This window comes from Numenius arquata, chromosome 9 (assembly GCF_964106895.1).
Source record: "Numenius arquata chromosome 9, bNumArq3.hap1.1, whole genome shotgun sequence".
Lineage (NCBI taxonomy): Eukaryota > Metazoa > Chordata > Aves > Charadriiformes > Scolopacidae > Numenius > Numenius arquata.
The window spans coordinates 36,039,312-36,052,890 of NC_133584.1; the positions used below are offsets into that span (position 1 = coordinate 36,039,312).

The 13,579-nt window shown below is 39.8% G+C and overlaps 1 protein-coding gene across 2 annotated transcripts in view; it reads left to right on the forward strand.

Annotated features, from left to right (window-relative positions):
* Window positions 1–2,590: 2,590 nt before the first annotated feature.
* Window positions 2,591–13,579, forward strand: part of HMGCLL1 (3-hydroxy-3-methylglutaryl-CoA lyase like 1) — a 78,801-nt gene continuing 67,812 nt past the window's right edge. Inside the window, exons 1-2 of one of the 2 annotated variants that reach the window (XM_074153306.1) lie at window positions 2,591–2,670; window positions 2,705–2,881. In XM_074153306.1, the coding sequence (XP_074009407.1) occupies window positions 2,780–2,881 (102 nt within the window). In that variant the 5' untranslated portion in view covers window positions 2,591–2,670; window positions 2,705–2,779. Of the gene's footprint in view, window positions 2,671–2,704; window positions 2,882–13,579 lie in introns of those variants that run through there. The other variant, XM_074153305.1, reaches the window with a different exon arrangement.

Sequence of the window (13,579 nt, forward strand, 5' to 3'; positions counted from 1 at the left end):
CTTTAAGAGACAGATGGAAAGCCAAAAGCCAGTCATGTGCAATTTCTATTTGTTATCCTGATGTAGCACTAAACACATCTGAGTCCTTCCATGTGTTCTAGTAAACTGAAGTTGTTCCAAAATGCCATTGTTGAACAAAAGATATGCAGAATCAAAATAAGGAACAGCACAGGGCATAGAAAGGTCCAGACCACGAGAGGCCCATGTGCTGTTGCAGAAAGATCTGCCAGAAGTCTCCATTATTCTTCACATGATTTTGCAAAAGCTTCAATCAGTAAATATACTGGTACTACCACCGAAAGTAGACAAGGTTAAACAGCATGTTACCTACCTTCATGCTAAGTCAGAAAGTTGGGCGGAGTAAGTTTTTTAGCCCCTGCAAGCAAAGAACAGTATGGGCATAATTATGCCTGCCCAAGACGCGCTCTTCTTGGAGCTACTTTCACATTGTGTTATCATCCCATGTGGCTCCTGTTTAGGAAAAACAATTTGGTTTAGCTCTAAAGTCTTTAACACACAGTGCTAGATTTAACAGCCTTCTCCCAAGAGACATGGGAGTTTCAGATAAATTTGTCTTATGTATATATCTCTTGATTTTGAAACAAAAATTTACATTAAATTAGAAGCAGTAGTTGAAAAAATCAGTGCTAAATTGGCAAGTGTGAACAACAAATTCAGGTTTCAGGGAGAATGAGAGGTACATCAGGAAAAAAACAACAAGAAACTGTTCCGTGAGAATCCAGATTAATTGGAATTACTTTATAACGTGTCACTGTTACATTTTCTTTCTCTGTCCCACAACACTGGGATTTCAGATAAAGATGCTCCTTCTCAGCATATTTGGTGGCGCTTTGAGTCTTAAAGCAGGCCTGAGTCAGAAAGCATTCACAGTGGACTTAGAGCACGCTGCTTTAAGCCCTACAAAAATGGCATCAAATTCTGGCAGTATGTTTTTATGGTTACAACAACAGTGACCAACAAAGAAGCAAGGCTATTAAAAGGGATTTATTGTGGAGAAGACAGCAGTTTGACGGCCAAGCTACCTACAGAGGGTTACAATGAACCTCATTTCAGAGGTATTTGTAAGAAAGATGATTAAAGGGAATATTAAGTTTGATTTCAATATTGAAGTAACTTGAGAACATGCCACGTAGGTAGGAGAGATATACTTTATACACACACTTGCATTTTTCAATCTATTTTCAACTCGCTGTGAAATGTATAGAAAATTGCAAATGAAATTTAAGTGCTTTTCTCCTTACTCGTATGACATCATCGATAAACTGTCTCTCCCTGGGAGACAAAAGAGAAAGGCTTGATTTCACGGCCAACCTTTGTATATTTCATCCCTAGCTTTACAGGTAACCAGACCAAAGCAAGTACCCAGAGTCAGATTTAACGGAAACTTAGTGGAATTTTGAACAGTGAAAATATAAGAAGTTTGAATTCACAAATATTTTACTGGAAGAAGGCAGAAAAAATACTAACTGCCTCAGCTCGCATTCAGTAGAGAAACCCCCTGGCACTTTCCTGTGGCCAGATTTGAAATTGAAGAGATGCCAACTAGCGATGTTTCAAAATAAGTTTTTAAATCGTATTTTAAATACTTTATTCCTGAAAAGCTGTCATTATCCTTGAAAAACAAAAATTTCCCAGCCAATCAATCAGCATCCAGTTTTGGTGAATAATTGCACTCAGAAACAGGGAGAGTTTTGGGTGCACAGAACCGCAAGCTTGAAATGCAAAACAGCGAAAGAAAAGAGACGGTGCTTTGAGAGCATCATTTCTATCCGCGAACGACTGCAACAGGCTTGGCTGTAAACCTGATAATCTCTTGCAGAAAATGACTGAGGGAAAGGTTAGTGAATTTTACAAAAAATCCCTGATACCCCGGAAAAGGAACGATCCAGAAACAATTTCCAATGCATACGGTATTTCGCTTGAGAGTAGTTTGGAAAGTTGGCTGACACACTGAACGCTGAAGGAGATGACAAAATATAACCTGCTGCTTCTGAGAGAGCTGCTAAAACCTGGAAAGTATTTCGTGTGCTAAGGTTCTGCCGCACAAACGAAAAGCATAAATGCAAGCGTGCACACAAAGCCTCCTGTCAAAAGACCTGCTGCCACCTGAACGGCCAAGCGAGCGCGACAGGCTTTATTCCGCACCGTTTGCACAGCCTCAGGAGCCCCAACAGGGCAAGCGGCCTTGGTCTCGAAGCAGCCCGCTCCCTTCCCCTTGCTCCTCTCTGTGCCCCGCAAGCCTTCTGCCAAAAGCATGGAAAGCCCGGGCTGGGCCCCCTTTCCCCCCGGGATGCAGAGTGTCGGGGACGGCTGGCCGTCCCCACGCTTGGAGCCCCCCAACACCGAGCTGTGGGCCCGCCGAGCCTCCTCAGGGGTTTCTCCCCCACCCCCGCCCCGCAGGCAACACCAAACGCGGGCAGCCGCCTCCGGGGCTCCTCTGCCGGTGGAAGGCGAGGAGGAGGAGGAGGTGAGGAACGGCGGCCGTTCCGCGGTGGCGGTTGCCGGCCGTTGGCGGGCCGAGGCGGCGGTTGCCGCAGCAGCCGCGGGAGGGGGCGCGGCGGGGCTGCCGGCGCGGCGGGCTCCCGCCCTCCGCCAATCACAGGCGCTGCTCGGGGCCGGGCTGCAGCCAGTGGCTGCGGCGGGGGCTGCGGCGGGCGCGGGGCCGGGGCGCGGGGGGGGGTGTCCCCGTCGGCCGGGAGGCTGTGCCGACCTTGCGGCTGGCTGCCGGGCGTCCGGCGAGCGCCCCGGCCGCCGCGCCATGGGCACGGTGCCGTCGGCGCTGAAGCACTGCCTCAGCTACCAGCACCTCCTCAAGGAGCAGCTGTGGATCGGGGAGCCGGCGGCTCCGCACACCGGGCAGGTATCGCCGGGCTGGGGGTGAAGGGATGGGATGGTGCCGGCCCGGCGAGGCGCGGCCGCCACCAGGGGGAGGCCGGGGCCCGCCGGGCGCGGGGGGCCGCCGCCGCCGCCCCCTCGATGCCGCCCCCTTCGCCTCCGCCTCGCCCCCTCGATGCCGCCCCCTTCACCTCCGCCTCGCCCCCTCGATGCCGCCCCTTCGCCGCCGCCTCGCCCCTCACACACATACCCTGTGTCCCTGCTGCCCCCTGCCTGCGGGCCGGCCCGCGCCCCTCTCCCGGCCCGCCCCGCCCAGAGGGGGCCTCTCTCATCCCCACCCGTCGCCGGGCCTTTCCCGGTGAGCGTTTCAGAAGGCGGCTGGTTTTAAACCGCCTGACTGGTAGTAGACACATAGGTAGGCAGCGCTAGTGGCAAGGATGAGGGCAGTGTTAAAAAAATCTGCTCGTCTGTGCCGCCACTCACCTGTTGTAATCCACTTTGTGGGAAGTCATGAAATTGTACGGTGACACGTATTTTGGCGAGGCCACAGTATCGCCTTTGCTCCCCTGGAGTTCGGAGTTCACAAACCAGAGTGTGGTGGACCCATCTGCGCTCTCAGGTGGGAAGTCACCACAGCCGTGGCGTGCAGAGGCAGAGCTGTTGACTCCTCCGGGACAGCTGTACCCTCCTTTTGGCCGGTGGTGCTCTGTGTAAGGATGGGGTTGTCATGGAGGGATGAGTGGAGGTGGTTGCTGACCCTCCTGTCTGTCTCCACAGGTGTGGAGAGCGGCTGGAGATAGTGGGGAGTGGAAGTCAGATGAGGAGGCATGCGGGCAGGTGGCCAAACGAAGACCATAGGCCAAGACTGTCCTAATTGTGCGTTTGGAAAGAAAGAAATGAAGGAAAGGGAAAGCTACCAGTGGCTTTCAGGGAGAGGCTGCATAAATCTGGAAGGACTTTGGAGGAAGATGTCAATATGGAGAGCTCGAAGGAAATTGAGTGTGACATTGTCTTTGCTATAACAACGCATATGTTGTTGGGGGCATATTGTATTTGAACTGTCATTCTCTCCTGAGTCTTAACTCCAGTAATCATTCAGTGCTTCAAACATTACAGAACATGAGCCAAGTCTAGAACAAAATTGGTTTAAATATCATGTCTTAAAAAAAATGCACTTCTTATTCATTACATCTTTCTTCCTGTTTCCGACACCTTTCAGATATACCAGGGGTATGTCTTCCATTTTTCTCCACCATCTGGAAGTGAAATTCAATTATTGGATAGCAATGTAACTTCAGAGGTGGGGAGATCATGAAAAATACAATGCTCTGAGTGCCATGAAAGCTGGCAGCACTGCACTGTGACTTTGCTTCAGATGATCTGGGCTTGATATCTCAGAAGCTACATCTATGGAGTACCCAAAGGAATGCTTATGGCAGATGTAGATCCAAACTTTGCCAAACCATAAAAAAAGCTATTGTGAGCACAGAGCTTTGTATAGGTAAGCTCCATGCAACTTCTAGCTGTCACAGTTACCTGAGAGTAGTCTTTATCCAGCATTGAATTTTGGAGAAAAAATCGGACGTAATTCCTTCAGTCATTTCTGTAAAAGTGCAAAAGCATTTTTTTTACTGTAAAAAGAAGTAAAATAGAATGAAAGGACTTTTATGTATGAGGCATAAAGCAAAGCACTATAATCCTCTTCAGCATGCCCTTGGTATATTTTGGTGTGTCATTTTCTTTCAAAAGATGTGAATGTTTTTAAAAAATTCCTTAAAAATACCTTGATAATGCCACTTCGTTACGTCAGTCTGTGCCCCCTATCAGACAAAGCATCTGAAAGGTTCAAGGGCTTGCAACAGAGTTTGAAGTCAAAGACAAGCAGTAATATTTTCCCAGAAAATCACAGATCGAGAAAAAAACAGTGGTTTCTTTATTTTGATGGATGCCTGTAACTTTTGCTTTATTTTTCCAGTGCTATTCTTTCATTTTCATCACCATTTTTCTTCCCAAAGATATGGAAAGATATCTTCCTCAGTAAACAGCAAACATGAGAATTTGCTGCTTACCCTCCCTGTGCATATTGATGTGATTGTAAGACTCACAGTCCATCAACACTAATTAAGTCTGGAGTTGGTCACTGTTAATGTTTTAACATTTGCATCTGCATTACCGTGCTCTGATTTTTATTAGATGATTTCAATAAGTTTCTTCACTTGACATGAATCTGTTCAAATTTCCATTTTTCTCACATGGGTGATTCTGTAACCAAGCCAGTTCAAGAAAAACCATACTCCTCTTTATGGGATCTACAAACCATACTAGCTCAATGATTGTAAAAAGTGATTTTTTTGTTTTAACCAGTGTATGTAAGACAGTTATGGGAGCACCACTGTGATGACATTTATGTGGGTACACCAAGAAATAAAGTAGGGGAAAGGGCTTGGAGTGTAAGAACAGTTTCCCAGAAATGAGTTAGTGCTTTCATCTTTGATGAAAACGAGGAGTTTATTTTCTTGCTGAAAATGTTCAGGAATTTTTCAGGGTGTTCCTTTAAAGACAAAGTAAAATGTAGGTGTTACTAGACTGTTGCTACTAGGGCCCTGGTAAAAGTAAAATAATTACGTTTTCTCCAAAAAAACCCAAATACATATAAATTTTTCTGTTTCATTTAGCCAGCAATTTTGTATTATTTTTACAACTATATTTGACTTCAAAACAGGGTTGATTGAGGAGCAAAATTATTGAAAAGGAGAGGTGAAAAGCAAAAGGTAATTGGGATAATGGCTAAAGAGAAAGTAATCAGATTTTTCTACTATATTAGAATTTACTAATAGCTATTTCACTCTTATTTAGACTAGTCTGTATTGCATAAACTGTCAAACAGCCGAATAGTCAATAGGACACCATATTCCTGTTGTAGTATCTTCATCTTACTCCATTTTCTTAATTTCTTCATCTTGTTTGCTTCAGAAATACTGTTTTATGTTTTATACAAGGGGATCCTAGTTCTCCTTCATTCTCTTAGCATTATCTCAGTGTATACTGTTTTTATTAATACATCTGATTAACTTAATACTAAGGGTCTGATTAATTTTACTAAATAGGAGCTATAGCTACACGAGAATTTGTTAAAGATGAATTTATATCAGAACTGTAAAATGTGCTAGGATCTACGTAGAAAGGAGGTGGCAGTAGATGTAGCTGAACTAGGGAGATTTCCACACTGATGGAGATTGCTACTGATGGTGACTCATAGCACTTGACTGGAATTAGTAATGTACTTTGTGTTCTGTTTTGTAAAAAGCTCAGGCTGTGCACCAGGGAGGAAGGCTGGCTGTTCATCCACTGCTGGTCATCATCCTCTGGCTTAGTGGAAACCTTCTGGCTGGAAGGAGGGATTCTCTGAGAGCAACTGGCATTGGTCTTATCCTGCATCCGACTTAATGCTATGTTTTCATGTAGGTTAAAATTGAATTTTAATGCATTAGGAATATGCTAAAAGGACACAGCAGGGAAGAGCTGGATGGCTAAAGAAGGGGTGTAAAAGACTGAGATGAAATTCAAGGATGCAGAATGATTATGTACTTTGAGACTAATAATCCAAACTAGAAAGGGACATTATCAGTTAGAAGCGATTGAAGCAGAGAAGAACCTTGGAATACTCAATAATTGTAGGTCTGTGAGCTGCCAGTACAGTACAGCTGTTAAAAAAATCAGATTAACTCCTCAGATACATCAGAGAAGAAATTACCAGTCAAACAGGGAAACGTTAGTGCCATTGCAAAAGACCTTATCTGAGACTTGTTTGGTTAGTCATGTTCAAGAAATTGAATACCAGCTGGGATGGGTTAGGTTTTGCACTCTGGAATGGTCAGAAAAATGGAGATGAAATGTAAAAGGACTGATCTGTTCAATATCTAGTGTTAAGACCTGGAGGATGGGCAGACAGGGAGAGAAGACGACGAAAGAGCTCCTTAAAATAAAGGATATGTTGCCACACACAAGCAAACACTTGTTATCTTTTTATATTTTAAAAGCAGAGTAGAAATTTAGAAGCTAAGTATCAAGTGGTGACATTCTTTAATAGCTTTCTAATCAAAATAATGAGTGAATTACATATGATTTAAGTTTAGAAGAAGGTGGTTTCCATTGTAGTGAAAATGATTTGATTCTTAAGAGATTTTAAAGTTTACGTAGTAAGGAATAGAGGACTAGATATTTAAATGATGTAAAATAGAGACAATTCCAAATCCAGGTTTTAATTATGTTGCATGGCTTATAGTACTTGGAAAAAGTAGAATTAGTTGAGGTCAGAGTGTCAAGTTCAGTGTGAATACTGATCTTCTGCCACTTAAATCAGTGCATCCTACTCTACAAGAGGGTAAGATTCTTTCTCTTAGAGCGTTGTGTTTTAATATACCACTAGCTAGGTGAATTAAGAGATACTGTATATTAGGAGTATATTAGGAGTTACATGGTTTGGTGAGGGCTGCCTACATCTACCACAAACAAGCAAAAATAAGTCAAAAATAAAACTAGTCTCTTGCTCTGCTGGATGTGACTGACTCTAGGAGGCATAAATCTACCTAAATAAGCTAATATGTGCTATGTTATCTCGTAGGATTTCTGTCACAGATTTAGGCTGTCATGTGGGATGCAATACCCAGAATTATTAACAATTGATTAGTATATTATCAGTGGAAAGCACAGTGTATGTTATTGTCAGTTTTATAACCGGAGAGGAACACAAATTCTGCATGCTAAATATGTATGATAATGAAGAAGAGCTTGGATTCTCTAATTTTGACAGCTGACTTCTGTTTCGGTGCCTAGGTTGCGGTGATTTATATGTTACATGCCTAAATAGCCAGCCCTAAACCACACAGCCTAAGATTCCCTCATGTCCTCACTGCATGACACTCTTGGATCAAGAGATGCACACAAGTGTCTTACTTTTGCAGTTTTAATTTCATAGTTTAGATTTGGCAGGATACTATCATATTTTAACCATATGCCAGAAACCTCTCAAATTTATTTTTAAAGTAATTCAAGGATAACAACAAAAACCACAGTTCATATGACAATTATGTATATTTGTCTTAATCACTTCTTGTATTTGATGGTTGATTCTTGATTCAAATTACAGTATAAAAAATGAGGCATATGGTATTATGCTACCTGGGAGAAGAAGGCATGTCTGTTTTATTTTAATCTTTCAGCTACACCTCACAGCAACTGATTTGAGGCATACTATATTTCATGTTCTTTTTATCTCCATGTAATTACATATTCCAGGAACAAATTCATATTTGCAGGCTCTCCTTAAATAACTATTTAAATTATTTTAATTTTTTATGTAATTTATTTAGTTTAAGAAGTATTATAAAAATTTAATGTCATCAATATTGTAGATATATTAATTTATTATGACGATTACAATACGCAATAAATACATCATAATTTGCATTCAGTTTTTTTTTGTCTGCTGAAGATTGCATATAAAGTGTATTTTTAGTAGAGAAAAAGGAAGCTAGATGTCCGGAATTTTATATTGTTTCTTCTTTAAAAGGATGAGGTTATTTAAAGGAACTTAATGAAATCAGTATAAAGTATATTAATTGCATGGAGCAAAGATCTTGTATCCTTTCTTTTTTTCTCTTTCCTTTACCCACCATTCTTACTTCATTCTGTGTTTTAGTCCTAAACTTTCAAGATACTTAGATTTTATGTTGTCTTTCATGTAATTGAAGACTAAATAACTGATCACTAAGAGACTTTGAAATTCCTGATTTCCAGCCCTTCATACTCCTCTACATGTAGAAGCCTTGTCAATACAGAACTCAGTAGATGGATCTTGACAAGAATAGGACTTTTTGGGTTTTTTTGCAGATTCCCAAGCAGCATTTATTTTCGTAATGTTCGTAAGATGTAAAGCATGCAATGTTATTCAAAAAAGAAAATAAATACAAGAATATAAAGTAGAAAGGTTAACTGTAAATATGAATTAGAATGAAATTATAAACCATTAAGTTTGTATTGGTATGCTGTATCTTTTCTTGATGACTTTGGAGATGATAAATTACATTTCATACGGGCTGACACTGAAGGTAGTAAATAAAACACAAAAACTCCCAGTGAATTTAACTGGAGTAGAGGGAGTTCAACGCTGAGCTCTTTCCAAAGTTTTCTTTGAAGTCAAGAGGAGTTTCCCCTTTAGAAGATCCAGTCAGTAGACTCAGGCCAATTTTTTCAGCCAGGTATTCTTTATGCTGCAAAATAAGAGCTCAGGAACGTTGGTGGATAAAATGTTGAAGAGAGAATGTCTGAAAAGGCTAAGTAGTTGGCTTGTTAAAGGTCTTAAACAGGATGTTAGAAGTTAAGAGGCTGATAATAAAGTGTAAGTTTGACCTAAATGAAGTCACTAACTTGTAGTTCTTTTGTGCCATTAGATTGCAAATAGTGGAAAGATAACAGGAGCTTTTTAGTTGATACAGATTTATGCTATATTGGGGTTATTATGTGGGTTTAGAACTTTATAATACAGCTGGAAATGTTGTAAAGGATTTTACAGATCTTGCTCTGCAAATTTGGGAACTAAAAAAACACACAGGAAATTTCTGCTCAGACCCAACATCTGTTTTTTGGTGAGATCCCATTTTTGACTTGTCCACCTCCACCTCCTTCAAAGCTTACATATGGGCACAGTGATGTTCATTTCCTCTCTTGCCAGCTCAAGGAAAAAGATTAATTTCAGACACCCCATGTGTCAAATCATCATTTTAAAATTCATACGTCTTGAGATCATTCTTCTTAATTCATTTTCTCATTGCCTTGGCTGAGAGTGAAGATAAGTGGCTTGCCTAAGATCAACCAGATCCAAATTTAATTCCTACTGAAATAAATGGGAATATTATCTTTGTCTGAGGTTTTAATAAGGATTTTATTTACAATTTGTGGATCTTCTAGCTTCTAGTTTGGGTAAGGAGATCTCACAAGTGCCTTATAAGACTACTGCAAGACTTACCAGACGGTCAGACATAGAAGTTTTCATAAAGCAAAATATTTACTGCTCCTAATGAAGCAAATTTTATATCTTTGAACTGTCTGACAAAGTGACAAATAGTAGTAACAGTCATCTCTATATTGGCTAGGATTGCAAGTTTGTTTTTGTTTTTTTTTTTTTTTTAATTTAGGCTTGGCTTAAAGGTGGAATGCTGGGTACCGAGAATGAAGTTACACTTAATTTCTCCTAGTTTTAGTGCTAGGACCTTTTTTTGTGTTTCAAAGGAAAAAAGGTAGCTCCAATTCTTGCAGCATCTGGGTTGCAAGATTCACTTGTTTATGCAAGTGTGTGTTTGAATTTCAGTTTCTGTATGAATATCACACAATGAGAAACCAGTGCAGCGTTGGTACCATCCAGAGATAGAGCTGAAATGAATTCTTGTCACCCTCTGCTCTTTCACAACATAAATATTTGAGGCATTTAACCAAGGTGATGATTCTCTGAAATTTTAGGAATTGAAGGTTATTGAGATCCTTTGATGTGTCAAATATGGAAGAAATTATATTTAAAGAAACTGAGGGGGACTTCAGAAAAGTAGTTATTTAGTACTTCAGGCTGTGTTGAATTCTTTTCTATTGTTTAGCTCTCTCATTCATTTTGCAAAGATGAAATATTTTCCTTAGCATTTTTCTTTTCCCCCAAATGTATATTTAAAAAGATAGATGAAGTATGAAAGAGAAGTGTGTATTAAAGATGGTGTGCGGTATTGTGAACTTGTTGGGGAATACGTACCATCTTATAATGTGTGCCAATGTACATCGTAATGTATTTGTGGACCTTGACATGCAGTGTAATGAAGGACCGTCAATTAACTGAACCTCAGAAAATATTGGAACAGAAAAATATTAGTTTTAAGAATGGGGGGAAAAAAAGCTATCAGACACAGATTTAGAGGAAAAGGTTCCCTTTGGCTGTCTAATCCATCCATCTTCTGTCACAGAAAACCTTATCAGGATATTGAAACTCTGAGGAAAGTTACTTTATTGGCTGACTTGGAATTTCTGAGATAAGAGGATGTAATATGACGCCTGTAGCTCCATGATGAAAATCAGGCTTTCGTACCTTGCTAAATACCAGTAAAGCTAATTCAGCATTTTTGCTTTTCAGCAAAAGGGAAATATTTTATTACTGCTGTATTAGTGTATACTTGTATAGCCCTTTTGGGGCAGAAATGTCAAAATGGTGTGCAGCTGAGATAAAAGATTTTTCTATTTTGTAATACGTTGATAGTGACATAAGTTATAACGAATAATATAGAATTTATTAAATAAGAGATTGTGAATCACATTCAAACTATTTTTTTGACTGTCTGGGCTTTTAGTCAATCTCTCTGAAGCAATCAGAAAACTGATAAATGCATGATTTACATGTCAGGAAAATACTTTCAGGGATTGTTTTAAGGGTTGCTTTTTAATCTTAAGGCGTTAGAGTTGGAAGTAATCAGCTCATGACTTTTCACAGTTTTACTGGGTTAGACATAATAATTAATGGCAAAGATTCAATCATAGTTTGGGACAAAATTCTAATGTTGCAAAAGTTGACAAATAAGTTGCAGGTGATGAGAAGAAAAGTACACTTTCTGTCAGAACATTGTAGCTGATACTGTTTAGATAATAGTCTTGTTAAGTGGAGATTTATTTTATGGTTTGGTGTAAATGAATGAAAGTTACTCCAATTGTTATATTCCAATTAAATTTTTTATTTGCATTAAATGTATTTAGGAGAGTGCTTCTCAACAGCTCTTGCAACAAAAAAATAGATTTATTACAGGCAAAAACTGCTCAAAGGTGCATTGGTAAAAAACTGTGCTGGGTAGACATTTCTTCTTTGTTTGGCTGTTTTTTTTTTGTCCACAGATGTTAGCTGGTTTGTATGGGAATAAAGGTGTTAGTTTATGAGTTTCTTGGAAAAAAAAAAAGTTTAAAGGCTTTGAATGCATGAGATGTGTGGACTGAAGCGCCAGAGGACATTGGTGGAATGTTAGGTGAAGCCCATAGGGAAATAATTCAACAGCAGCATCTGGAAAGGAACTGTATGTGGCTTTAGGGTTTACTTTTAATGCAAGTAGTTAAGATGAGATTAAATATAGGTGTTACTATGTGAGAAATCGGGGAGCAAGGTAAGTGATGAAGGTATGTCATGTGGAACACTGTGATTAGGAAAGAGATTTAACAGAATCCACAGCTGATCGCAGCTGAATTTTTAAAAGCCTGGAAACATACTTTGAATTGAACTATATGTTGGCTTCATATAAAGCAAAACAGCTTACATGAAGAAGTTATTGGGAAAGAGAAGAGAGAGGATAGGCAAGTTCCTTAGCCCTGCCTTGCCTGAATGGTATGAAGAAGACATAAAGTTAAGCTACTAAACCAGCTGCCTATTGGCTATGCAGAGAGGAATCAACTGGTGATTGAGAACTGTCTTGTCTCTCAGCTGTTTTTTGATATTTAGGACTTGGTTCAATTACTTAAGCACAGTTGCTTGGTGCCATGCGAATTGCCCTAGAGTGGCTGAGATGGCTTATAGGGTTGACAGATATCAATAGATATATATGGGAGATCTGTGCCCTCTGGCACATTAACTGGAAGTGGGATGCATCTCAAATGCACTAGATGCCTGTAATTAGCCATCTGACTTGTGCCCTTACTGCTTACCTGAGTTGTTTCATATGTTTTTGGCCATTGCTGATAGTGCTGCGAAGTGGCTTGATTCAGTGATCCACGCTTCATCGCTGATGCCTTTTAAGATGCTGTATAATATCTTACTCTACCTCCAGCTTCCAGAAAAGGCACAGGTCCCGTGTCCTACATGCTGTGTTTAGGGAACCTTAAGACATTATATATGAATATATGAATTGACTGTACTGGGATACCTAGCACACCTGTAGACACTAATGTGGAGATATCTGAGTTCAGGTGTCTTAAAGTCCAGTTGAATCCTGCCATCAAGGACACTTCAGGACATTTTGAGCTTAGTGAGTAGTATGGCTGGATTTCTGTTTAGCCCTTAATTATTACCTTTTGCCAGAATTTAGAACAATTCTTTGGTCAAGATTCCATGTCATGGTAAAGTGAAAGTACAGCTAATGGTAATACTATTTTTGACTTATTTTGTGCTTAGTTAACACTGACCCATTGATCTTATTACCAGTTTTACAACACATTTTTCTCATCTGTTCTACAACTTATTATCCAGAATATAAAGACTGAAAAAAATCTTCCTAAATTTGTGGTCTAGAAGTGGAAGCAATAAAAAATAAGTAACTCTTGTGATTCATTTTGCCATGACAATGCTTAATCTTCTTAAAAAGTCTGAAGAGATACGATCCCATTTTGATTTTGTCTTTGTCATAGTTTCTCTAGTACCGGTCCATTTTCTTCTGCTTGTTCCATTCCACTGATTTCAGGTTTGCATGATTAGAACATGTTAAAATCTTATTACATTACTATTTAATGTAATTGGAAATTTAACCAGTTCAGCAGAAGCTGTGCCATATAATTATAATATGAGTACTTTTTAATAAGCTCATAAAAGCTGATAACCATTTTTAAGTGTTTATTTTAAAAATAAGGCATCATATCTGTCTTTTTTCTAAATTTCAAATAAGGAAAGTTTTCAATAGCTTTAATTATTATCAGTTAATAATTATTATCAGGG